General features: G+C 37.6%; 2 protein-coding genes across 3 annotated transcripts; one reads left to right on the top strand and one right to left on the bottom strand.

The window, feature by feature from the left end:
- Positions 1 to 600: 600 nt before the first annotated feature.
- Positions 601 to 8,655, bottom strand: neu1 (neuraminidase 1). 2 transcript variants are annotated; one of them, XM_042434544.1, is made up of 7 exons: positions 8,412 to 8,655; positions 7,858 to 8,047; positions 6,533 to 6,789; positions 3,258 to 3,440; positions 2,130 to 2,349; positions 1,791 to 2,027; positions 601 to 1,699 (listed from the first exon to the last, which is right to left on the bottom strand). In XM_042434544.1, exons 1-6 carry the CDS (start codon positions 8,553 to 8,555, stop codon positions 1,807 to 1,809), a joined length of 1,215 nt encoding a protein of 404 aa, XP_042290478.1. In that variant the 5' UTR covers positions 8,556 to 8,655; the 3' UTR covers positions 601 to 1,699; positions 1,791 to 1,806. The 2 variants fall into 2 exon arrangements, with proteins under 2 accessions (XP_042290478.1, XP_042290479.1); XM_042434545.1 differs by having other exon boundaries at positions 1,802 to 2,027.
- A 4,674-nt stretch (positions 8,656 to 13,329) lies between these two features.
- LOC121913085 (transmembrane protein 268) lies at positions 13,330 to 24,073 on the top strand. The gene is made up of 9 exons (XM_042435748.1): positions 13,330 to 13,510; positions 15,270 to 15,405; positions 17,512 to 17,606; positions 17,798 to 17,905; positions 20,394 to 20,546; positions 20,720 to 20,830; positions 21,816 to 21,905; positions 22,156 to 22,374; positions 23,501 to 24,073. Exons 2-9 carry the CDS (start codon positions 15,288 to 15,290, stop codon positions 23,666 to 23,668), a joined length of 1,062 nt encoding a protein of 353 aa, XP_042291682.1. The 5' UTR covers positions 13,330 to 13,510; positions 15,270 to 15,287; the 3' UTR covers positions 23,669 to 24,073.
- The last annotated feature ends 1,934 nt before the right edge of the window (positions 24,074 to 26,007 follow it).

Here is a 26,007-nt window from a genome sequence, read left to right as displayed (position 1 = left end):
TAAATCCTTTAATCCTTGATATATTCTTCAGGTGATAGTAGGCTGACTTTGTAAATGTCTTCATGTGGCTGTTGAAATTCATGTCTGAGTCCATGACTACATCAAGATTTCTGGCCTGGTTTGTGGTTCTTAGCATTATTGATTGAAGCTGCGCGGAATGGATGAAGGATGACTCGCCATAATTAGGGCACCATTATTATTGTAGCATGCAATTTTCGAAATGGGTGGGAAAAAAAACAACTCACTAAAAGGCTGCAGAGAGATTTATCAAGACAGAGTATTGTTGTTCAAAACAGAGTGGGATGCATGCTGTCATTTCTTCATTTATGTGTTTTTGTGTGCTGATGCACAAGACAATATTAGGATATATATATAACCCACTATGTTAAAAGCAAAAATATAAAATGAACACACATAGCACATAGAGTGAAATTAATGTACAGACATCAAGCCCTTTCTTTCCTTCCTTCACTGAGATAAAGAACCAGCATCTTCCTCATTATTCGATGAAACTGTAATTATACTTCTTTGCCTAAAACATGGACACGACTGCAGATCAACTTGGCTGTACTCACAACAAAAAAAAAAGGCAGTATGAAATCTGCTCGCAACAATTTTTTTTATTTTACAGATCAGATAATAGCCCAGTTAGGAAAAAAAAGGTAATCAAGTGTACTGTGCTGGTAATACAGGGCTTAAACTCACACTTGATTTGAAAATAAATATCCAAATCTAAGTACAGTGGAGTTCAGACTGATTACAAAGTATTAGAATACACTCTGTGTAAGTACAAGGCAGATTACTTTGGCTACATTATGCACTTACCTCTTCACTCTCACATTCAATCACACACTCGAACCCAAACCACTCAAACCCAATAGGAAATAGGAGAGAACATTCAAGTACAGGTCTCATAACAAAAGGCTATCAACATTATTTTACATACATATTCTAGATTTACAGAGGCAGAGCCATTTTCAATCGGCGTGAAATTCATTGCACAATTAAGGCCACTTGTAGGCCACTTCTGTACAACATTATCTTATCTGAGCGACTAGGAATGACAGTATTTCACAGCAAGTATACAGTTCAATGAGGTGAGGTGAATTATATTGGTGGATGATTTGCCAGCGAAAAATCTATGTTGTGTTAACGTCATATTTCATTCTGCGAGACCCCAAAGACACCGCTGTCACTCATCTGTATGGAAGAGTGTGATGTGATACTTATTGTATATATATATATATATACATATATACATATATATATATATATATATATATTGTATTTACTGTATAAATGAGGTGTTGAGGTTGTCTGCTTCAAAACAGATGATATTTACATGACAGTATGGTTTAAGTTGCTTGGAAACTAGTGTATTTATCCAAAACTTGCTTGTTATATTTTCATTTGTCTAGGGAACAGGGGACTCGCAAAAAAAAAAATTTTGGCTGTGCAAAAGTACATATCTCAGACTAATGGACGTGAGACGTGTGACAGAGAATATAAAACAAGGAGAAAAATGAAAAGCTTAATTAGATGCCAGACACAAAAACTTGTGCTTTCATGGTGCCAAGCATCATTACGTTCCCATATCTTTGATCATAAAGTGATCTTTAAAAGTCTCTTGTGTTCTTCCTGAGAAAGATGAGGAAGAAAACCACCTCGTCCTGTTTCCTTTTACCTCCAGTGGTTGAATCTGGGGGACAAAAACAATGAGAAATCAAAACAGGAGTAAATGCGATTACGTCATATTTCACTGTTGATGTTCATGACCTCTTCCTCCTTACCTTTGACTTACGAGCTCTAATTGCCGCCATACAGGTGGATCTTGGCGAATGAGATAGTCTCATCGTAGTCCTTGTGCCCCTTCTCGTAGATGACGTAGATGTACCTCCGGTCCTCTGGGGAACCCGTATCCAGTGTTGTAATGCAGGAGTAACCACTTGGACCCCCCCATATCTGGACAGCGTTCTTCTCCCAAGATGTGCCATTAGTCAGCGACCATCGTAAAGTTAGATTAATTCCTGAGTAAAAAATGCAAGAAGTCGATACAGATTACTCATTCATCATCTTTTTCTGTATCTTCGGTTAAGGTTGTGGTGACCCTCGACGTAAACAGCTCTTACTGTGCTGGTCGTTGGCGGGGTTGGTGAAGAAGAGCACTCCCTCTTTCTGCAGGGCTCCGGCCGCCACCGCAGGATCCACGAGCTCGTAGTCGAAGTACAGTTCGTCTATGGGCAGGGTTAATCCGCCGTCAAGGCTTCGCATCACTATGCGACACCTACAATGGTAGTTGTTCTGGTTCCGGACATTGATGACGATGCTCCCATCCAGCATCTCAAACGGCTGCAAGAAGGGCAGAGAGGAAGAAAATTGGTTTAGCTCGGCGGGTGTCTAATGCTTTGTGATTTAAAAAGGTATCTGAAGTGATGTTTGACATTCATACGCTGAAATCAGATTAATTATGACACCTTGGTATCAACACAATGGTTGAGATAACTGCCAGGTGTTTTAAATCCTAAAATTTACAGTTCTATTGGCTGATTTTCTTGGCCAGTAGAGGGCAGAAGAACTCTGCAACAACAGTCCTAACATGAGTTCTTGTCATATCTTTTGTTGTATCTTTTTAACCTGTTTTATTTCTCCACTAACTACAAAGAATAATTTTCTTCTTTACCCGTTAGGCACTCAACTTTCTTCAACAGCTAGTTGCTAATTTGGTCTTTCTACTGTTTGATTGCCAGCCAATTATTGCTGGAAACTGAGTTTATAAGCACTTAGACTGAACTGTAGAGGAAATTTGTGGGGCATAAAAACTAAACTATGCGTCAAATTAGGCTAAAAAGTCTCTGTAGACCTGCATAGTTGGCTGATAACTCTCTGTTGGTTTCATATTATGCATAATCATTTGATTCATTGTTAATATAAAAATACCAATAAGTGGAGCTTTAATGAAATAGTATTTTTAGACCATATGTCTGAATATGATGTATTTCCTGTTAAATACATCCACTATGGTGGAAAGGAAAATTATCTCAGTCACACTGAGCATATGACCAGATAATAGACTCTCAGTTTTAAGTACTTTTTAATTGGTTAGATTATTAAATTGAGTTTTCATATTGTGTTGCTGTTGTAAGATGACAGCAGCCTAGGGCGGGCACTTTTGGCATCCTGATACCCGAATGCTACATGGCCGACACGTTTCTGGTGTGATTCACAGCACAGTTTGATAAACAGCAGGGTCCGTGTACCTGGCATTCATCAGGGTTGAAGTCCTGTGGTTTCTTCTTCCTGTTGTAAGGGATGCTTTTCAGCACAGCACCATTGGTCCAGCTGCGTCCGTGGTCGTCACTCAGGATGCAGAAAACGCCATCGCCCTCCAGTGTTCCATGACCGCAAACCACCAGCCTTCCTTTAGCTGGGTTGTAGCGCTTCTGTAGTGCAAAGATACAAAGTGATGTAGTCTCAGTACACAATAAACAAAAGGTCCAAACAAGAGAGAGCAAATTTGATTCAATGATGACGATCAAAGCGGAAATCAAAAATGGATTTCCTTAATATAGAAAATTGATTACATATACCAAATACATCATTCTGAAATTCTGGCAAACAAAAAAGCATGAAAGCATTTTTCGGTATTGAAACATGGAATGGTAGCCTACATGCACAGAATAAAAACAAGCTCTTTAAATATTCAGCATTATATAATATACATTTTGGTATTTTGTATTGTTTCATCCACATAGAACTGTGTTTTCTGGGTTCTTACATGTTAAAAACACAAAAAAAACTAGGGCTAAAAACTAAAAATAACAGCTGCGCCATGAACACAGCTCTCTCTCATAAAGCAAAACCAGAATACTAATCATACATATTGCCTTAGCTGCTGTCATCCAACAGAAGGTTTAGTGTCCCAAAAGCTGACAGGAATCTGCACAAACATAATAGCTATACAGATGCTCAGCTCAGATTGTGGAGAGGGATAAGCAACTCATTTGCACAATTAAAGCTCCCCTCCCATTATACGGTACAGTATAATTGCTCTGTTGCTGCAAACATTTCAAATTCATTGTTTTGCATGAATTAAATGTCCTTGTTTATCACCATGATAAATTATAACAAGGCTCATATTAGGAGAGGCAATCTGGACACAAATAACATACAGTATGTTTGCATCTTGCAGGTTTAACAAGGTTGAGTTCATAATTTCAATATGATATTAATGGTACCCAGACTAGAACATCCTCAGCCCATAACGGTCAATACTGATGATATGGGATGGCAACCACTAAATGTCAGACATAAATGTGACATGATTTGACTTGTGAATGGACACTCCTGGATTAGTGAGGTGAAAAAAACAGATTTTAGTGGAATATTCATGATGCACAAAGTGTCCCTGATGTACAAAGAAAGATTAAATTAAAAAAACATATTGTCTGATGAAATACAACTACAGCGTGGAGCCTTATGTGAAGCAGAATTTATCCAAAAGTCAAAGATCTCAGTGTACACAGTTATGTTCAGGTACATTGCCATCAGCTATAGAAACAGGCAGGTTTACTCCCTGGAGAGAAAAGACTCTGTTTGCTGTGTGATGCACGTGAGACTGTTTAATTGATCATTATATGATTTAACAGCTACACTATTTAGTAAAATGTCCTTAATTTTTGATGTTTTTTTTCTGGATTGAATGATTATACAAGAAAAAAAAAATTGAGCTGTGTTTCAGAAAGGAAACCATTTTTGTGGCTGATTTTATTTGTATAGCCTGGTGCAGAAAACTAAGTTCTTTGTTTACAATGTTATGTAAGAAGCTTTGGTTTTGTCTATGTTTGAGAAATATTTCATCACTGCAACTGTCCTTAAGTACGTTCAGTCACGCACAAACAAGTGCATGAACTCTAAGAAATTGTGATGGACATTTTACACTGTTTCGATGTTTTAAATGATTGATTTTCAATAATCGAAAAAAGATTTGGAAGGTTAATCGATAATGAATTGTTAGTTGAAGCCCTTATACAGACTCTACAGTATATTAGTCTGACTGTAAGTAAAATGTAAAGTAAAAAACTACAGCAGCATTTGTAAAACCTCCCCATACATCCATCATGTCTCTTTTGGTTAGTTTTAACCAGTGGTGGAAAGTAACTACGTACATTTACTCTAGTACTGTACTTAAGTACAAATTTGAGGTACTTGTACTTTATTTGAGTATTTCTATTTTATGCTACTTTATACTTCCACTCTACTACACTTGTCACTTATTCTCTTAAGATTAAGATTTTACAGTAAATGATATATTTTAATATTCTAACTGTTGTTTAAATTGTGCACTTTTAGCTGCATTAGTGTGTGAAAGGTTCTATATAAATAAAGTGTATTATTATTATTATAAAAATACATATGCTACACTTATATAATATAATGCAGTGCTATTACTATGAATCTACCCAAAATATCTAAAATTGGCTTCATATTGAGGAACTACAACATTAAAATTCTGTTACATGTATTTTTCAGTAATAACAAAAGCAATATAATATACTACAATAATATAACATTCTGCATAATGAGCACTTTTACTTCTGATACTTAAAGTATATTTTGCTGAACACTTCTTCTACCACTGGTTTTAACTTGTGACTACGGTTCCTCTTTGTGGGTGCAGTTTCAACAAATTTCTAAACTGCTTCCCTTGACATGCTAGATTGTGTCTGTAATTCTTTGACTGATGGGTAAAGATACAACCCCCCCCCCAAAAAAAATCCAGCCATATCTGATAGACAAAATACTGACATCCTGATCTCAACTATACTGTAGCTAAGTTGCATTAAAAGCAGTATGACCCATCTTAACTGCTTTCTTATAATTCTGATAAAGTCACTTCAGAGTTTACACTGAATCCATTTTAATAAGTTCATTTATTTCCTGATAAACAGTCCATAAAGTGTTAACATTATTTTGTCTACCCTCTGTGCTTTGTTGACTAGTTCACAGACGAAATATGTGGTGAGCTTGAAACTAGAACTAAGCAAGTTTTCACTTCTTAATTTAGACCGTATATTCAACATTAAATTCACAAGATACACTTCCTCTTCTCATGAAGTGACAGTTCAAGTAAATAAGTATTTTTTTAAATGCATTTGTTAATCAGAATCAGTCAAATTTTAAACACATAACTATGTCGAATCCTTCCTTTAGAATAATTACACAGGTGGAACAAAGGTGTATCAACTAAGAATTTTAGATTCAATGAAATAAAATGATCATAACATCCCTGCAGGGAGTGAAGAGGACTTTTGTGTCTCAATATCACCACTCAGATTTATATCCGTAAATCTCACTAACAGATCTGTTATTATTACTAGTGCGTGACACAAATGACGAACGTCTCGTGGGCTGTAAAACCAATGTGACATGAACACAGTATAAAGGTCATTTAGGTTCAATTTTAGCTCACTTTACAGCTACAAAACAACTCGTCCGTTGCCTCTCACACCTTCGTATCGTACTGTTCTCTCACCTGGATGCCGAGGCCCGGCCCGGGAGCGAAATTCTTGAGTGGGAGCTCCGCCGAGAGGTTTCTGGGTTGGCTCCAGCTGAGGCCGTCATCCGTGCTCTTTACCATCATGGTGCTGGACGGGTTGCAGACATGGAAGCAAACGGAGTAGATCAGAAAAATCGAGCCCACTTCATGGTCTACCACCACCGAGCCCAGGTTCAGGCCGTCCTGCAACTGATCGTCATCCACAATATATTTAATCGGGGACCAGATGGCTCCTGGAGGGACAGACGAGGAGAGGGGAGATCAGGATAAAAACTTTTGATTAATCCCTTTACACTGGTAGATTTTAAACTTTCCATTCATAGACCACATTATGTCACATCATCAGTTTCCCTCCACTGCTCAACTTAAAATATTTTGTTGTCTCTTTCTGTTCCTTTTTTCTCCGTTCTGTCTATCCGTTTTATTTACAGGAATTAAGAGAAAGAGATTCAGACAACAGAGCAGGTCTACTCAGGCAACAAGATGTTTAGGTGTGGAAGACCTTTGTAATAAGCGTGCTCACATGTAAAATAATTTAAGTAATGTGACTGAAATTGAAATACTCTGAATACCTTTATCAGATCCACCACGATGCTTTTTTTTTTACTGTTTTAGTGTTGATGTCAAGTACCGAAAGCTGTCATCAAATGCTTGCTGTATTAAAATTCTTATTTACTTGTCCTTTGATCAGATACTTTGCTAATTTTTGACTGTAGTCATTTATGCAAAGCTCTTGTGCAGCTCAATGTTTAGACTGTTTTTACCTTTTGAGAGGCTTCTTCTGTTCAATGACAAAAAAGGGGATTTTGTAGAAAAACATGTTTTTCCAAAACCAAGGTATCAAACCAGCACTAATATGCAACATTTCCAAATGGTACATCTAATAGTGATGTACCAAATTTCCCATGTTTGAGCTTATGCACATCGCTTTATGTTGTTTCTTTACTCTTGTGTTTGTCATAATGTTGTTTTCTGATAGATCTGAGTATTAACAAAGGAAGATGCACATGTAACATAATAAAAAAAGCTGAAAAATGCAGATAAGACAGCAGGCTAAGCCATGACTGACTGATGCTGATGTTCGTTGCCCTGTTTACGTCTAAACATCAACAAATAAACCAAGACAGGATGGTAAATTAAAGTTACTGTTGACTATTGTTTTTCATTTTTACTCTCTGCTAATCACTCTCAGGCATTCACAGACACGTTGTTAGTGTGTATGTGTGTGTGTGTGCTGCCTGGGTTTATCTAACTCTGCCTGTCTGCCTGTCCACAGTCTGATTAAGGGGGGGTTGTCCTGCCTTTGTCAGTGGACCGCCGCATTGCGAGGAACTTTGACCCCGTGTCAGCCTGGAATGCCTTCCTGGCCTCAGCAAAAGCCAGCAGGGTGCCTTTGTGGGTGGAGGTGAGCAGCGGGACCCTGTAGGTGTTCACCTCCCCCTGGGTGCCGCTCACCCATAGCAGGTGCTCCTCATACAGGAGCGGGTTTATCTGGACGGAGAGAAAATAAAGAAGAGAGGGAGGGAGTGAAGGAACAAAACCTGTTAGGGCACCGATTATATCTTCAACATACACCAGGTGTCAGGTTAAACAGTCAGGTGATGATCCTCATTTCAGTTCAGGAACCTTGAGGCTGAAAAATATTAACTTTCTATGCTTAAAAAAACATATGAAGGCTTGTAAGAACTGGACAACATAACAGAAATGTAATAGCATTTTTTTAAAAAGTTAATTAGATCATTGAAATCATCTGACGGCCTCGTTAAAACACCACAAGCTTCACCGGTTTTCTACTAAGATGCTGTTCCTGTGTTATAAAAACTGATATTTTGCAGGTAATGACAACTCACTGTACCTCGTTAGGACCGGGTATACAAACACAAGGAGAAAACACAGCAGAGAGAAGTAACGAAAGCATAGCGAGCCGGCTTCCTGTTTCCATGTTAGATCCTCGTCCTGAAAACATCATCTTTACTCCGACAGGAAAGAGAGTCAGCATGAAATAAATATGCGAAGAGTTTTAAAAACAAGCCGAAAAAGAATCTGAAACAGAGAGAAGAGCACTGTTATCAGTTTCTCCGGGTGATCTGGACATGTGACCAAGGTGGGCGGTCACATGACCAACGTCACGCACCAAATATAGATATAAATGTTTTTTTTTATTGTTTTTGTCAACTTTATTGACAACAGACAAACGAAAAGAGGAAACGAACTGACTGAGAATTTAGTTGTGACATTAACAAAAAAAAGAAAGAAAAAAGAAAAATGTGGGGGGAAAAAGGAAGAAGCAAGAAGCTTTTTACATTCAATAAAAGCAAAACAATACATAAGAGGAATAAATAAATAAATGAGTAGGCACAGATTAACAAGTAACTAAGTAACTAACTGAAATTAGTCGATATAGTCAATAGTCGATTTTATATGTTTCAAATATTGTTTGGGTCTTTTCTATTTTTCGGTTTGACTTGAGCAGCAGTTCTCAAGCTTTTCCACATCAAGGACCCTTAAACTGACACAAATTAGACCACAGACCCCCATCTGATAAAATTTTTGCTTTTAGATGTTTTATTACAGAAAGTATATGAAACATATGACCAAAATAGTCATATATTCTGTCATTGTGTTACTTATGGATGGAGTTATTGTGAAAATAGATTATTCTCCTTTTTGCTGGGGACCCGCTGGAACCTTCTCAAGGACCCCTGGCTGTCCCCGGACCCCAGTTTGAGAACCACTGGGCTAGAGAATTGTAATAGAGGTTAATTGATATTAACACAAAATAAAAGAGGAAACTATTAATGATGATGCACATTATTATTATTATTATTATTATTGATAGAATAGGATTGATTTTGATAGATTTTTAAGGTTAAAAAATAAAAACAAGAGTACCTGTCTTGTTTGATGAGACGTAATCGTAATTCTTTATTTACATAATATTTATTTTGTATAATTAAAATGAATTTAATATAAACTTAAACTAAACATACTAACAGCTAAATATTTCTTTCTATAATGTTGTCTGATGTTTGAACACACTATAATGCACCTTGTATTTAGCTGTTGAATTATGCTTAAATGTTTGTTGCTACATTTCAGTTATTTTGATCAAAATAAAACTAAATTACTTGTGATACATAACATGTCATTGCACATATCATACCTCTGTGGCGTTTCTCTTCATTCAACAATACCTGGAACCTGACTGGAAAAATCAATTTCAATGGTTTTTACTTTTTATAGCAGGTCTGGATGAATGCTGTCAGCAAGTAAATTAAATTTACACTGTGTGTAATTAATTTCATGGAATTAACCCATTTAATTTTATCTTTTTATCATGTTCTTTACTTACAGTAAGAAAACACGCTGAATACACTTTTATCCACATGGGGGCAGAATTTTCCTAAAACAACACCAAGGACAGCAGATAGTTACTTACAACAGAGTACTGTATAATACACTGTACTGTGTATACTGTATAATAGTGTAACATACTGTACTTTCCATTGACTGTTTGGTACTTTCCAACAGCGTTACTGAAATCAACCATGATGTGATTCAGTTTAGATGTAGAATAACACAAAGTGATTGATTTAAATTGAATTAAAACATGTATTACTATGATTTAAAAAAAAAAAAATCAATTATAGCAGCAGAAAGCAAGAAAGAAACTCACAAAAGTTTGGACAAACTTTCTCAGTGTGCGTCTGGTGCTGTATAAACTAACGTGCATTTATTTTCTATGTTTCAAAGTTTATATGTAGAGCACAATCTCATACAAAAGCAGTTCAGTGTGCCGTACAGAGTGAAAGTTAAAACATATTTACAGACAGACAACAACATGCACATAGACCAGCAATAACAAAGTAGTAAAAGATACTGAAACCTTCACTATCTTACCTAAACTTTAGTATTGGTGAGTAAACCAAATGAATTATATCAAATAACATTAACACATTAACAAAAATGACTCTTTTGGGGGGGGGGGGGGGGGGTTAGTTGATGACCCAACATAACGATGATTTGGTTTGATTTATGACCCAACAGTAATGTAAAAATGATATTGTTACTGGGTCAAAACAACCCATTGTCTTGGGTGTGAGTGGTGATCTAATGGTTTTTGTACTCACGGGTACAAAGTGAGGCTTTTTAGTGCGTAAGTAAAATAGTGAAGGTGCAAACACCAAATGAAAAGGCAAGCTGTATAAACAGTGACTGCTCCATCACCAGAGTTTGAATAAACGAATGAGAAGACAGTGACAGTATGTGGTGTCTGTGTGTTTTTAAAGTTTAGACTTAGTTTTAGGGTTATGGTTAAAGAAATGAGTTTAGGGGCTTCCTCTCTCTCTGTTACCTGTCTGTATCTCAGTGATGGAAAGTAACTAAGCACATTTACTCAAGTACTGTACTTAAGTACAATTTTGAGGTACTTGTACTTAAGTATTTCCATTTTATGCTACTTTATACTTCTAATCCACTACATTTCAGAGGTAAATATTGTACTTTCTACTCCACTACATTTATTTGACAGCTTTAGTTAATTTTCAGATGAAGATTTGACACAATAGATAATATAACAAGCTTTTAAAATACAACACATTGTTAAAGATGAAACCAGTGGTCTCCAACCTTTTTGGCTTTTGACATCTTACAAAAAGCAGTGTGTAGTCAGGGTCACATTTCAGATGTCTATGAGCTGTTAGCAGCTCCACCAAATAGTGAGTTTTCCCTCTAAACTTCTCATAAATGTTCAAATGATCCAATATTTCACCAAAAATCAAAGATTAGAGAAAAAGTCCAAAAACTTCGAACAGATTTTTGTATCAGAACTTTGTTTTTTCTTCTTTCCTCTCCCGTCAATCATTTCACGACCCCTCAGATTTATCTGGTGACCCTTTGGAGGGGCCCGACCCCTTGGTTGGGAACCACTGGACTAAACTAAGTAACTGTATGTAAAGTAGTTCAAACTAGCTCCACCTCCAGCAGCTACAACAGCAACATGCTGCTTACATACTGATGCATCAGTACTAATAATCTAATGATGTCATATATAATAAAGTAAATGAGTACTTTTACTTTTACTTGCTAATACTTATGTACTTTTACTTAAATAGGATTTTTCATCCAAGACTTGTAATGGAGTATTCTTACATTGTTGTATTGGCACTTTTACTTAAGTAAAGGATCTGAAAACTTCTTCCACCACTGCTGTATCTCCACTGTTACAAATCAAATAAAGGCAAAAATGCAGATAAATAATCTAAGGAAAAAAAAACCTTAACTAAATAAAAATGTCTTGGGCTTATTCTTAAAGAAAGATAGTGTAGCTACAAAACTCTATTCAGCGGCCACGCTTCAGATACATAATCAGTCAACACAAGTTTTGAACGAACTCTGGGAATTTGAAGGTGGACGTTCTGTAACCATATCTGGTGTGTGTGTGTGTGTGTTTTGTATTTTAAGGGACTTAAAGCTCATAAGTTTGAGGTTAAAATTTTTTTTTATTTGTTTAATCTGTTTCAGCACTACTTACACACCTTTGCACTACCTGTATCCTGTTTACAACCCACAAAAACAGTTTAACCTGTATATAGACATTGTATGTTGTTGTCCATTTGTTCTTTTCTATGTGTTTGTATCTACTTTTTCACCTACAAGCTTGTACATAATAGTGATATGTTTATGTTTGGCTTTTTTGTCCTTGTTTTGGCTGTGTGTCCATGTGCATCTTCCTGAAGATTGTTGTTTGTAAGTATATTGAGAGCCAATAGAAACTGGAGTCAAATTCCTCGTATAAGTAAACCATTAAAACTGATTCTGACATACGGATAAGCAATACAGCAGATGTGATGTATAACTTGCAGCCCCCATCACTGGTTAGGTTTTTAAAACTTGTGTTCAAACAATCAATCGAATGAGTCGATGAAACAGAATCAGGATAACAACAACAGGAAAGATACTGTGAACATGTGTATATGCATGTGTCTGTATTCTATATGACTTTGACACACACTGACATGTCGTTTGTGTATGAGTGTAAGTATGTACACAGTATGTAACCATATATTTTAGGGTAGGTTCATAATTTTTCAAGTCTGTATTAAAACAACAGTCAGGTTTCCCCCTTCAAATGTGCTTTCGGTTTAAGTGATGGGGGGCAAAATCCACAGCGTGTCCACACAGTCATTTTGTGCAAAAATGCATTTAGAAGTTTATCTGAAGCTAATATGAGGCTTCAGATAAGATTGTAAATTGTAAATGTGGCTGATGGATATCTACATCTTTATGTGTGTGTGTGTGTGTGTGTGTGTGTGTATCCACCGTGTGACCCCACTGGACTTTATTAGTTAATGTGTGACAGTTCCAGTACAGACACAACATGGTGCCAGTGAAAACAAACTGGCACCTCTCCATGTTTTTAGAATGCCAATAAAATGCTAACATGTCCCGTATCATAAAACATTTTTACTGCATACTGTAGCTATAAGACAGATTATTATTCTCTATTACAATGATACTGACAGACAGAAATCCCACCTTAAAATATATAAAGGTTTGAATCGCCATGCTTAATAATTCCAAGCATGTAAAAAAAAAAAAAAGGCTGAACTAACACAGTTCACAGTTCTCTCTCTAGTGTCGTCTGTATTGAGACGTGAACCACAAACCGCATTCCAGCAGTCATGAGGCTGAGCTGATCTGAGTCACACGCTAAGAGAGAGAGAGAGAGAGAGAGAAATAGAGGGAGAGAGAGAGATAGAGAGAGAGAGAGAAGTAGGGAAGAAACTCTGCTGAGACACGAGTGTGAAAGTAACCTACGCCACACTCTGTATGAGCTGCATGCTCTCAAGATGTATGACAATGTTCAACAGTGACAACAGTCACAATAGGATCGAGAAAGGAATACAATCATCGCAGCTTTATTGACATGATGGATTTTCATCTGAAGTGCAGGTATGATGTGTTTAAATCATATAAAAAAAGTGAACTTTGTGGGTTGTTTGTGTTGGTTTTGGTTTCAAGGCTTCACTGGCTCAAACATGAAATGAAACAAGGGTCACTGAAATGAAACAAGCAGGGCAGCCACTGAAAAATAAGATTGAACTTTTGTATACAAATAACTTTTTTTTACTAGACTTCCAGGAGATCTTTTTTACTTCAAGAGGGTTTCAACTTTTTTTTTTGCAGTGAATGCATCAAGTCTAACATCTCTGCTCAACATTCAGATTTCAATTCATCCTTCAGGATAAAAAAAATCTTGTGAAATGTGATGCACTTTTCCTTGAAACAGACACAACCTACAGACGAGATGCATTTTAAAGAGGCTATGAGTTTAGTTTTTACTGATAAGATCAAGACAATTATGCCGTTTCCTCTATCTAGCAGCGAAACACTGCAGATGCTGCTCGTGCAAAAACTTCTGCTTGCACATGTGTGGACAATATGTTCTCCTATTGAGGCAGGTGCAATGTAAGCAGACAATGATAAATTGGCTTAGAGTTTGTGTGACTTTATTTACAGGCAAGGAAGTGAAAACGAGAGAGTAGATAAAGGCAGAGGGGAGGCCTACGTGGGAGAGAAAGTAAAGAGAGAGACTGCCGTGTTGAATTTTTACACTTCAGTGCCGAAATGTGGCTCCGTCACAGGCAAACAGGCGAGAGAGCGAGATGGAAAGAGACCCAGAGAGAGCTGGTTTTATCTGCATGTAGCTTTTCTTTAGTTTCATCCCTTTCTTTCTTTTTTTTGCCTTTTTTTTTTTTTACAGACATTAGGCTGTTGAAAGGATCAGAGGAAGTGTGCTGAGCGTTGTTAAAGGTGTAGTGCACAGAGATATGAATGTCTTATCCTCTATCAACAGACCCAGCTACACTGTCATGATAATACATGACATTCTGGATGTTCTTTTCTTTGAAGACAACACAGATATTGGCAACTCTAAAAGCTCATAAAAAAAAGGAAATTCATTCAAGTCTAGTCCTCCAAACTTTATCTACCCAATAAGATGGTAATAACCTATTTGTTCTGCCTTTGCGAGCAGATAACACCATGAAAACATCATAACAGTGAAGCCCTGAAAGGAGAAGTGATCTCGTTTCCTGAATGTTCTTGCCTTTCTTGAGCTACTTCAAATAAACTGTGAACATGTCTATCAGAGATAAGGGCCGCTGTTTATGTGAAGAGCTTTCTTGAAAAGGATTGCAGCCGTCTGATGTGAATGTTCTGCTTCCTCTACTTCGGTTCAGCTTCACCTTTGTGCCTCCAATACTTACGCAGCAGACTTGCTCTTTAACAGTCAGCTTTATGTATTAGTTACATCATCGACCCGAGTTGGTCACATGAAAACTGATATCATAGTGTTATTTAGATTTTTTGCACCGTAAGGTTTACCTGTAGTGAACTGTTTCGTGGTTCTTTTGTGACTCTATTGTTTTCAAATGTAATTGCAAAACGATGCATGCCTGCTGTCACATGAAACCTCCGCATCCTCTTTTGTTCTTGCTCAAATTGAAAGTTTTCAAGGGTGTTGAGGCAGCAGGTTTTAGCACTTCAGGGGTGGGGGGCCTCTCAGGAATTTCTGGAGTTTCAGGTTTTCAGACATTATGAGACGGAAACTAGAAAATGTCACTATCAAGTTTTATGTTATAAATACGGCAGCAGCTGTTCAGTATTTCTTATCAGTATTTTCCTTGACGTACACTTTTTTCTTCTTCAGGGTCTGGTTTCCTCTGAGATGATGGAGGACAAGAACGGAGTTTGTCATGTGATGGAGGAGAGTGAAGTGGATGTTCAAATTAGACACACTAAAGTTCAGCCGCAGGCAAACAACAGCATACCCAAATGGTCAAATGGTAATATTTGTTTCCTTACTTGTCTTTATCTGGTATAAACTGTTTTTGTATTGAACATACTCCATTTGTGCCAAAATGGTGTTTTTGTACATGGTGGCATGCAGGTATTATACAGTTGTGTCAGAGCAGGTGCAAGAAGGGCCACAGGGATACAGTGGAAGGACCCGAATGCCGATGTCAAAGCTTGATACAGTTAAATGATTTAATGCACAAAATGGATGTTCAAAGGCTTTCAGGATGGTGAGGCACGCAAGGGTCAAAACCAGAGCAGGCAGTCCAAACAGGCAAATAAAGCTGAAAAGGAGCAGGCAAGAATCAAAAGTCCAATGAACAGGCAGGTAACAGGTCTCAGGTACAGAAGATGAACCAAACATAGATACAGCGGCTAGAGATCAAGAAGCACATGGCTTCTTAACAAGCTGGTAGAGAACAATGGAAGTAGACTAGTATAAGTAGTGAGTGGCTGATGAGGGAATGGGTTGGAGGTGATGAGTGGGCGGAGAAGGCCAGGACTGATGAGAAATGGGAACGGGTGTGTAGATGGGGAAAGGAAGGAAAGTCTGAGGTAATTTGGTGGACAGCTTGAGGATGGCAGGTCAGGGGAGTTGAAGGAAAGTAAATGGCCTGGGAGAAGTGAGCAGGAGCTGGAGACAGAGACAGAGAGTGATGCAGAGGGCTGAGGATCAGTGTGTGTGGCTTCAGAGAAGGACTGAGGAGAAGTTGTTGTGCACGTTTCCCTGCTGTTGTGTAATTGTTTGACCTTTGTCACTGGTTTATATTGACTACACAAACTTTTACCTGCATCAATCCATAATTAACAGTGCTAATAATGCTATTAATGCTAAAGCAGATTCGGGGTACAACAACAATGTTGCTTATGTAATTTAGTGTTTTATTGTGTAGTTTTTGACCATTAGATAAAAATCAATTATTGCTCTATAAACGACCTTTATACTGTAGTTATACTGAGATGAGACAGATTGTAACAGCACATGGGATTAGTGTTTCTTTCAGACTTACATTTTCACATTCAGTTTTAGTATTTGGAACCTGTTGTGGAAATCTAAAAGGAGTTTGTTGTTATCATCAACAAATCCCAGCAATGTATTACTGAAGACGTATATCTTTAAAAACTGGGCACAAAAACATAGTTTTGCTTTTTTTAAAAAGACATGTGGGTACTGTAGTGTTTAGCAAATGTTATTCAAACCGGAGTAAATAGTGCATTTGTTGAGGACTACTCTCAGCAGTGGATTTGATATGATAGTGAGAAGCTACAGCGAATGTGGAATTGACTCAAAATGAAATACAGTGCCCATGTTGATTGTAATGAAGGGGTTTACCACCCAGTGGCTCATTGATGTGTTGTTAATGGTTTTGGAGCTCTATGGCACACAGGAATAAGATCTATCTGGCTTTGGAGACGTTACTTGTCAGTCTTATCAACTCATTGTTGGTTTCTGAGAAATATAAAAGATCACCAGACTTCTCCTTTAAAGCATTTCCGGTGTCCACTAACCACAATCCCAGTCAAACTGAATCTGAAAGTACACAGCTGTGTGTTCATTGTCTTGTTTATTTTGGCTCATAGTTTGATGATTTGTCCTGCGAGGCTTTTTTCAGCAGTCTTTAAGGCTGTGATACCGATGGGGAACAAATCAGTGTTCCAATCTTAGATTACCTCATGACCAACCCGTTAGAGATGTATAATCACCATGTGCCACCGTAACGTCACGTTCACATGCCATCGATGCCACTTAACCTGTGCAGACACGTTAAGACATGAATAGACCCTTTTAACACATGTTATTTCCCTTTAAGTAGCTTTAATGATGGAAAAACCATCTTATTTCACACTGTCTGACTGTATTGAACACGAGCACCAGCTTGTTTTAGCTCTTCATTGAAGATTTAAAATAAAGTTCTGGGGTATTTGAACAATGTTTGGCTGTACAAAATAGGGTTTGTGACCCTAAAATCTTTAAATATTTTGTGTGTTTGCCAAGTTCTCATTTTCTTGTCACACTTCCATTTTAAGTATTTATCTAATGATCGTATTGTGGACTGCTCTCTCTCTCTCTCTCTCTCTCTCTCTCTGGTTCTCAGGTCAGTGTGTTCTGGCAGTGCCGAGCTGTTCGTTTTTAAACCCCAGCTTTGATCTGTCTCTGTGCCGCGCAAAACTGGAGAGGGATGGCTTCCAGGTCAACACACACACACACACACACACACACACACACACACACACAAACACACACACACACACACACACACACAACATAAAGAACAAAATACAGATGTATTTATCACAGAATTATAACTGAAATTATTCGTTATATCTCACTCGTGGTTAATTCAGGTTTGTAATTTGTCTTTTTTTTAAAAATCATTTCAGATTCCAGTCACAGATATGGAGGTTCCACTGAGGATAGCTCTGGACGTTCCTTCAGTCAGGAGATACATGGTTTTCAACTCGGCCCTCTTCCATTTCATAATGGCTCCGGTATGATCATCCAGCTCTCTGTCTCTGTCCAGTCCCATCAACCTTTTACCCAACATATATCAGTACTGCATTTCCATAAAGTTAGGGTTTTTGCAAGAGATTAAAAATAAAGAAAAGAATAGTCGAGATCTAATCCCAAAAAAATATGTGGATACTTGGTTTGTGCCTCATTTGTACGTCACTTTAGACAAAAGCGTGTACATGTAAAATCAATGCAGGAGAGGAAGAGATATTCAGCCTTTAATTCCCACGTTTGAGTCCCCAAACATGTTGCAATATTCATAGTACAGCTCAAAAACATCTGTCATTACATCCTTCCTGTCTGGTAAACAATCACGTCTTTCAAACTTTATGCCCACGGTTTGTAACACAGGTTGTTAAACATTTCAACAGAAGACAGCATCATCAGGGTCGTTTTCTTAGACTTTAGAGATCTCAGAAGACATTATTCAACAGGCTTGTGACAAGTAAACTGAATCTTGATGTGTAAGAACGGTGGAAGGGGCCTTTAAGTGCCTTTAAGCTCATATGAGCCTCGCTGCAAATACAGAGCTCATATAAATAGCACACTGGAATAGATCAGATCAAACATGGCATAAATAATCACATTATATCACAGGCAAAACAACACTGCGACTGTGTACCGCTGGTTACTGTTAACAGCTTCTGCCTGTGAATCTCTTTTACTGTTGTACATGTAATTTTGAATTTAAATATGTTTTTATCTTATTTTTGTGCGGTTGAAGGTTGTAGAACGGATGCTGAAAAAAGGCTGCAGATAAACGTCATGATGTTGATAAAAATCAGATCGTGAATGTGCTTTTATATCATCCTCTGCAGTTTGATGGCTTTTATTTATTTATTTATTTATTTTTTGTGCCTTAATCGACATTTACATTTTAACAACGTCAATGTGAATGTGCTGGGGTTTGCTCAATAGCCCCAAACATCTTGCATAATTGTTGGCAAGTTGCTTTGTTCACAGTGAGAAGAAGTTCCTTTTAGGAATCAAAAGTTTCTTTTTGTGATTCATACATTAAAAAAAAAAAAAGAGAGAAATTAAATGTCAGAGCTGATGTAGCCAGGTTTATTTTAAGAATTAGGCCTGCTTCAAAATTACAACACATTCATCCATTGTGCTGTGATATTTGGCTGCAAATGGTTTCTTCTTTCTTGCCATCAATACAGAAACATGGAAAATTGTCTCTGCTGGTTCCAAACAGTCTTTATGTGTTATGTAAGTTTTATCACCTAGAAAAACTGCCAGAATCCTTTATCTGACCTTATAAGGCTGTCACATGTTCTCATTTTTATATCATGGAGTCAAAAGAATTCTTTGACATTTTACTTTTTCGTTTTCTTGCCAAGAGTTAGACGAGAAGATCAATTTACTCTCCCTTCTGGCTCCAGCATCAATCTTCTCATCTAACTCTCAGCAAGAAAGTGATTAAGCGTATTTCCCAAAATGTAGATTTATTCTTTTGATGCTAGTTGCCAGCTGTCACTCAGGATATTTTAAGCAAACTATCACCAAGCGTTAGGCTACTTATTGGTTTTCAATGTCATGCCAAACATTTGGCCCGTTCTACATGGGATCACAAAACACCACTATATTACAGATCATGCATCTTCTGGTAAAATATATACAAAGCAGATACAGAAGCATGTGGAAAAAGAACAGAAAAGAAACACGGAGACAGAGAAGAAATATTATATATGTACAGATTAGCTCTATAAAGAGCTTTTTTTCTCTTCTTCCAGGATTTCTCCAAGTAACTGGCTAATTTATATGTTTCATATGTGAACAGCCAACTCAGTCTTTGTGCATCATCCAAATCTACAAAATGAATATCAATTTATCTATCTTACTAAACAAAGCATTGCACAGTTCCCAATAAAAAGGACAGTAGAAAACAAAATGGAACTCATTTACTATCTCATTTAGACGGCACATTGGACAAATCCGCTTTTCTTCTTCTAGATTAACATACTGTCCAGTTTCGATAGTCAGTGGACAAATTTTATACAACTTAATTCTCATATTCGGTTTTTTATCATCGTAAATATACACTTTTTGGTTTAGTCCATATATCATCAGCCCACTGCTCTTTGCTCTGGACAAACAAACGTTGAGCTTTTCATTATTTAAAAAAAAAAGCCTCACCAAACCCAGAGTTGCAGAATAATGTGCACACATTAAAACATTACTCACAAACCCATATGAACACTGAAACAGTTTTTGCTTGCTGTAATCATTCCTCTTGTTCATACTGGCCATTAAAAGATCCCCTCCGAACAAAATCCATGCAAAAAATTATTCCAAAGTTGATCTGAAGCTAACACGAGGCTTCATCAGTCTGAGTTAATCAAATTATGAATGGAAGTGCAGTAGGAAGCATCTCCTAATGATTTGTTTGGGCGTCTGATGTGTTTTGAGACAAAAACTGTGAACATATCCTTTAATATTCCTCTGTTTTCTTTCCACCAGATGCTGTATGTGGTGGTGTGGTGTGCCGTGTTCTCAACTCTCCACCTCTACATCACCGTCAGCGACTACTGGGTCCTCTGCCTCTCTGTCAGTCTGGTCTCCATCTTCCTCACCACTGCCATCATCTTTGTCCTCCACCACAGTAACAAAGAAGTAAGAGGGGTTTATTTCCATACGTAGAGTGTATTTGAGTTTTGAATTTAGGTTAATCTCAGGAGGATTTCTTAAAATATCCCCACAGTGATTTCAGTTTTTATATGAGGGGAATACCTGAAATGTGAAATAAGTGATTCTAAAACTTGTCTCCGTGTCTGTTTTTGTGTCAGATCAGCATGAACTTAGACGTCCGGCTGATCCAGGTGAATGAGAGGATGGTGAAACACAAGCTGCTGGTGGCCGTGGCCGACTGGGTGCAGAACTGCACCGGAAACATGAAGGTATGTTCCTCTGAAATAAACAGAAGAAGAATTTGGTGTTTTACTTGTACTAAAATATTCTTTTTGCAGACAATACTTGCTTTGTCAGAGTTATTTTGCTGTTTGCTCTGCTGCTGTGTCACTTTCCCCGCTGCTCTCAATTGTCTTGTTGATGTTAAGAAGTAAAGCATAACTAGATGACACAATAAGATATGAAAACATGATAACAATATTGCAACAACAGGGAGAGTGACATAATAAGGCAAACAAGATATGACACAAAACTATGACAAAGCAAATACACGCAACCACCTGTGTTTGGCCATGTATGTGATATGAAAACAATCTAGATGTTTTGCAACATTTTACAGACATTTCCCCACATTTCATGACATATTTTATGACTATTTAGTATCTTAAGAAACTTTGGGATCTCCACTAATATTTAAAATGCAGTTGCGTGGGTTTGAACAATGTTTGGCCGTACAGCATGAGCTTATGAAAATGGACCTGCATCAAGTATCAAGAAATAAGTGGAACTGAGTGGGTTTGCTCACGTACAGCAGGTCACATCAAACAGCACAGAATGTATCATCAAGATCTGTCAGTAATTCTGGTAATAACAAGAATTAAAAGGTAATATACACAAAATCAAAGTAGATTTTAGAACAACAACAAGAACACTCTTCTTATAGGAGGCTTTGGAGGTCAGTGATAAAAGAAAAAGAAATGAAGAGAGACACATATTAATGCTGCTAACAAATGTTAAAAGAAATAATCTATTCCCTGGTGTGCATCTCCTCCATGTTGTTAATCATGTAGGAGTAAAGACGTTTATGTAAAGTGATTAGTAAATGTTTTCCTGTAATAAAACTTGCCAAAATGTGAGTTGTGGGTGGTGATTTTGTGGTCTGGACTCCTACAGTACATCAGCAATGAACAAGAAATTGAATAAATTTGCTTTGGCATGTTTCTTATGCTGATGCATTCACATGTCTCTCTGTAGCTCTACTTTGTGTATTGGGACATGACTCGCTGTCTGAGAGCACTGACTGAAACTTTAGAGGATCGCAGCTCTGCAGCCAACGACACCCAGGTGAGTGAGTCGACTACATCTGTAGCTCAGTTTGTCCTCCTGCTGCATTATTGATTTCTTTTGTGTTCCCATGTTAGTCCTCCCTCAAAAATCAATAGAAACATAATTCTGTTGAGAGGAGATTTATTTCTGGACTTTGAAGAAACAGAAGTTTAGTCGTCGTAGGAGAGTGTCACATTTCAAAGCTTCCGTTCTTGTATCATGTAGGAAATTTCAATAATCTAATGTATAACAATCACACTTTCAACAGAAAAAACTGAAGAGGAAAATGTCCCATCTCGTCCTTGTGACCGAGGTTAAGGCTGCTGACCCGGAGGATGGTGGGTCAGACGTTAGTCAGGGCTCAGATGAACAGAGGCCTCTACTGAGGAATGAGGAGACGGACTGCAGTTCCTCATCCAGCCAGCGGGAGGACGCCAAAGTCACCACCAGTTACAGCCTCGTTCCTGACGCATCGTTACCTGCGCAGGTAAGAGACGTGATGCTTCAAGGTTTCTGTGAGTGATATATCAGCAGTCTTATTACAGATATATCTGTATTGGTCTGTATATTGTAAGATTAGCAATAAGAACGTGAAGTGCCGGAAACTGTGGAAGTAAATGTTTTACATTCTGCATTTTTATGGTTACCTTCATTTTCTTTAATGAAAAATTATAATCTATTATTTTAGTTATGTTTGTGTATTTTAGTGAAGTCAGTTGGTTAGTGACTTTATTGTGAATTGGTGAGTTAGAAACTTTACTGTCCAAAATGTGGAAAATGGTCTTAATCTTCAGCAGCAGCATGAAGAAGAAAGGGAAATTTTCATAACTTAACTGATGCCAAAGTAGTTTGTTCATGTTATATTCTCAAGTCAATAAATGAATATTAACGGATGTATCAAATTTTTATTAAATTCAAATATCTGTATTGGTACTTTCAAAGAAAATTCAGTATCTGTGGGGCTTAAAGTGATAACAATCATATGACCCAAACCGCAGCATCAAGACACGTACAGATGAGAGATTTCTCTGTGAGAGAACGGCTTATTTTATCTGTGTATGTGGCTGATATTTTCAGTGTTTTGAGACTTAAAGTGAGCTGCTGATTTTTTTTTTTTTTTGCCATCCAGTATTTTCAAACGTAACTAGAAATTAAACTAGACATTGAGGTTTTAGTATTCTGACCATCACAGAACACTTCAGTAGACGAATACAACTTAAACATGTATGTTTTACATGAGTTAGCTTCTTTTTCAGTGGATTGACCCATGTTGTTTATTAGAGAGATGAAAAATTCAGACTATATTACCTCCTGAAATTGCTTTCAAAACCCCCCAAAAAACACTAATAGAGCAATCGAGTTACAGAATAAAATATGCAAATAGAACAAAACTTAAGTACAAAATTCAAAAGCTGTCTTTTATCCTGAAACATTGACTGTATTTCAAGACAGATGGTGAACAGATTTCCTACTTATAATGCAAGTTAAATCTCAAACAACCAGTTTCCAAGAGTGTGGAAACGACAGTTAAATGGTTTAAATAACACCAGCACCAATAAATATTGGTCTGTCTCCACACATGCATAAACTCCTTTTCCTCCCTTTTATTGCAGGCTAAAGCCTACCAGCTTCTCATGACCTACAGTGCCGCCTATGTGAAGCTGCTGGTGTCTGACAGGCTGTCAGGGCCGTCGCACCACCGACTACGACCCCGGAGAAATCACTGCACCACCGCCCCGTTCTGCCTCTGCCAGTACATCAAAAACAAGATCCTCCGATAACACATCTGGTGAAACAGATGAACTGCTGGACTATTAAAAAAAAAAAAAAAAAAGACTTCTGCTTTGTGTCCAGGCTCTTGAACAGACTGACATCCAGGAGGATTTCCTAAGAAGCAATAATGGATTAAGTGACATGTTGATAAAAAAAAAAAGAAGGACATGTTTGGAGCTTCAATCTCTTGACTCCTCAGTTTTAAAGTTTGTTCTCCAGCCTGCGGGTTACTGTATCTCTACTGCTGTTTTCATGCCAGCTCTGTGTTTGCACCACCTGGATCCTCGTCCGTTTTGTGCCAACAACTGCCAAACAAAGGTCCATCCAGCTGCTGTAAAACAATATTTGTACTCTTGTATGTACATGACAATCGCCGTCTACTGTTTAAATTATTTGTACAAATAATAAATATATTCTTGTGATTTATCCTTTGCAATGGATTCTACAGTATCTTTGTGGCTGACTTGGAGGCAGCAGTGCCTACAAGAACTGTACTTAAGTACAATTTTGAGGTGCTTTACTCCAGTATTTCCATTTTATGCTCCTTTATACTTTTACTCAACCACATTTCAGAGGGAAATATTATATTTTTAGTCCACTACTTTTATTTGACAGCTGTAGCTATTAGCTACTTTCAAGATCAAGTTTTTTCATTAAAAAAAAAACATATGATAAGCTCATAAAATACAATGTAATGTTAAAGATTAAACCCGTGGCTGCCAAGCTTTTTGGCTTGTGGCCCTGTGTTAAAAAAGGTGTGTCTAGATGGGGCCCCTTGGTATGTTTCAGATGTCTTTGAGTTGTTAGCAGCTTCAAACCTCTTATATGGTTTCATTTAAATAACTGCTTGAGAAAGAGGTAAAGGCAAAGAGGTAAATTATGACATATTTCACAGAAAAAGCAAAGATTAGAAAAAAGTTTTTTAAAAAAATACAAATTTGTGTAGCAGAAGTTTGTTTTTTCCTCTTTCCTCTCCCATTAATCATCTCATGACCCCTCAGATTTATCTTGTGGCCCAGTTTGGACGGGGCTTCACCCCTACGTTGGGAACCACTGGACTTAACTACCAAACTGTACATGAAGTATTAAAATACAGCTCCACCTCGACCACTTACAACAGTAAAAAGCTGGCTACACATTGATCTTGATAGTAAAATATGTAATAATCAGTCACAGGGGCCATTTTCTTTACTTTTGCTCCTTTAGTATATTTTGTTGATAACACCTCTGTGTTTTTACTTACGTAGGACTTTAAATGCAAGACTTTAACTTATAATGGAGTATTTTTGCATCATTAAATTAATATTTTTACTTAAGTAAAGGTCTGAATGTACTTCTTCCACCACAGCTTGGAGGATTGATAAGTGATTTGTAGAAAAAGACAGTGGACGCATGAAAGGAAAGAAAGAGAATCCCCTTGATGCAGGAGTGTAATGATGCTGAAAGGGGGTTAACACGAATCATTGGCTTTAGTTTTCTAGCTACATCATCTCAAATGTCAGCAGCAACACAGCAGGACCAAGTGTGTTTGTGTGTGTGTGTGTGTGTGTGTGTGTGTGTGTGTGTGTGTGTGCTTGTTGTACACCTATGATTTTATGTGTGTGGGTGGGTTAGTTATCTATACATAAAGACATGTTCTGGATTTATTTTCCAGCATCCTCCAGTATTACCAGCAAGTATTCATCAGTCCTGATGCTGTGGCCAGAATGACAGCCCAGCAAGGGAGCTGCAGCATGACACAAACACACACAGCGAGACAGCCAGCGTGGCCAACGCAGGGAAAGCTGGGATTGTGTGTGATGGAGGAGAGAGGCGTGCAGCGTGAGGCCAAGTTAAACGATCTCAGAGACACTGGCTCTCCTCGGGAGGCTAAACGGCCATCTGTGATCCTGCACACACAGGCTGGCGCGGCTCCTGCCTTTAGTTTCTCCCTCAAACCTCTTTTTCCATTGGCCTGATCTGTTGGGCACATACTTAACTGTTCATGAGATATTAATTAATGGATTTTACTTAAAAGAAAATCATCATCATGGGATGAAACAGCAGCAAAAGTAAGAGAAGACATGGAAACATAGGAAAAATAAAGAAAATAACAAAGCCATGCTGGTGCCTCTGTGCATTTGAGCTAAATGCTAATGTCAGCATGATAACATACTGGTATAAGGTTTACCATGTTCAACATTTTTTATCAGTTATCAATTATCTCTACATTCACAGTTCACTATTGTTCTCTCCACAAACAGGTCAGTTGGACTCTTTTTCCCATCTCTACACACATGCACAGTCCATCATTGTCTTTTCAACAGACAGGTGCGACTGGCCTGTTATCTCTGCAAAGCAGTTTCAC

This window comes from Thunnus maccoyii, chromosome 15 (assembly GCF_910596095.1).
Source record: "Thunnus maccoyii chromosome 15, fThuMac1.1, whole genome shotgun sequence".
NCBI classification, from domain to species: Eukaryota; Metazoa; Chordata; class Actinopteri; order Scombriformes; family Scombridae; genus Thunnus; species Thunnus maccoyii.
Note: the sequence above shows the minus strand (reverse complement) of the source record. Positions and strands in the feature narration are given on the sequence as shown.

What these genes read in the sequence shown, in the direction of transcription:
- neu1 (XM_042434544.1), bottom strand. Translation starts at nt 8,555, where the DNA reads ATGCTGACTCTCTTTCCTGTCGGAGTAAAGATGATGTTTTCAGGACGA. An exon ending in GCGGCGGTCCACTGACAAAG is followed by an intron (nt 6,790 to 7,857) that starts GCAGGACAACCC and finishes CTGTCCCTCCAG; the next exon opens with GAGCCATCTGGTCCCCGATT. An exon ending in CCCCGCCAACGACCAGCACA is followed by an intron (nt 2,028 to 2,129) that starts GTAAGAGCTGTT and finishes TTTTTTACTCAG; the next exon opens with GAATTAATCTAACTTTACGA.
- LOC121913085 (XM_042435748.1), top strand. Translation starts at nt 15,288, where the DNA reads ATGATGGAGGACAAGAACGGAGTTTGTCATGTGATGGAGGAGAGTGAA. An exon ending in TCCACCACAGTAACAAAGAA is followed by an intron (nt 20,547 to 20,719) that starts GTAAGAGGGGTT and finishes TTTTTGTGTCAG; the next exon opens with ATCAGCATGAACTTAGACGT. An exon ending in CTGCAGCCAACGACACCCAG is followed by an intron (nt 21,906 to 22,155) that starts GTGAGTGAGTCG and finishes CACTTTCAACAG; the next exon opens with AAAAAACTGAAGAGGAAAAT.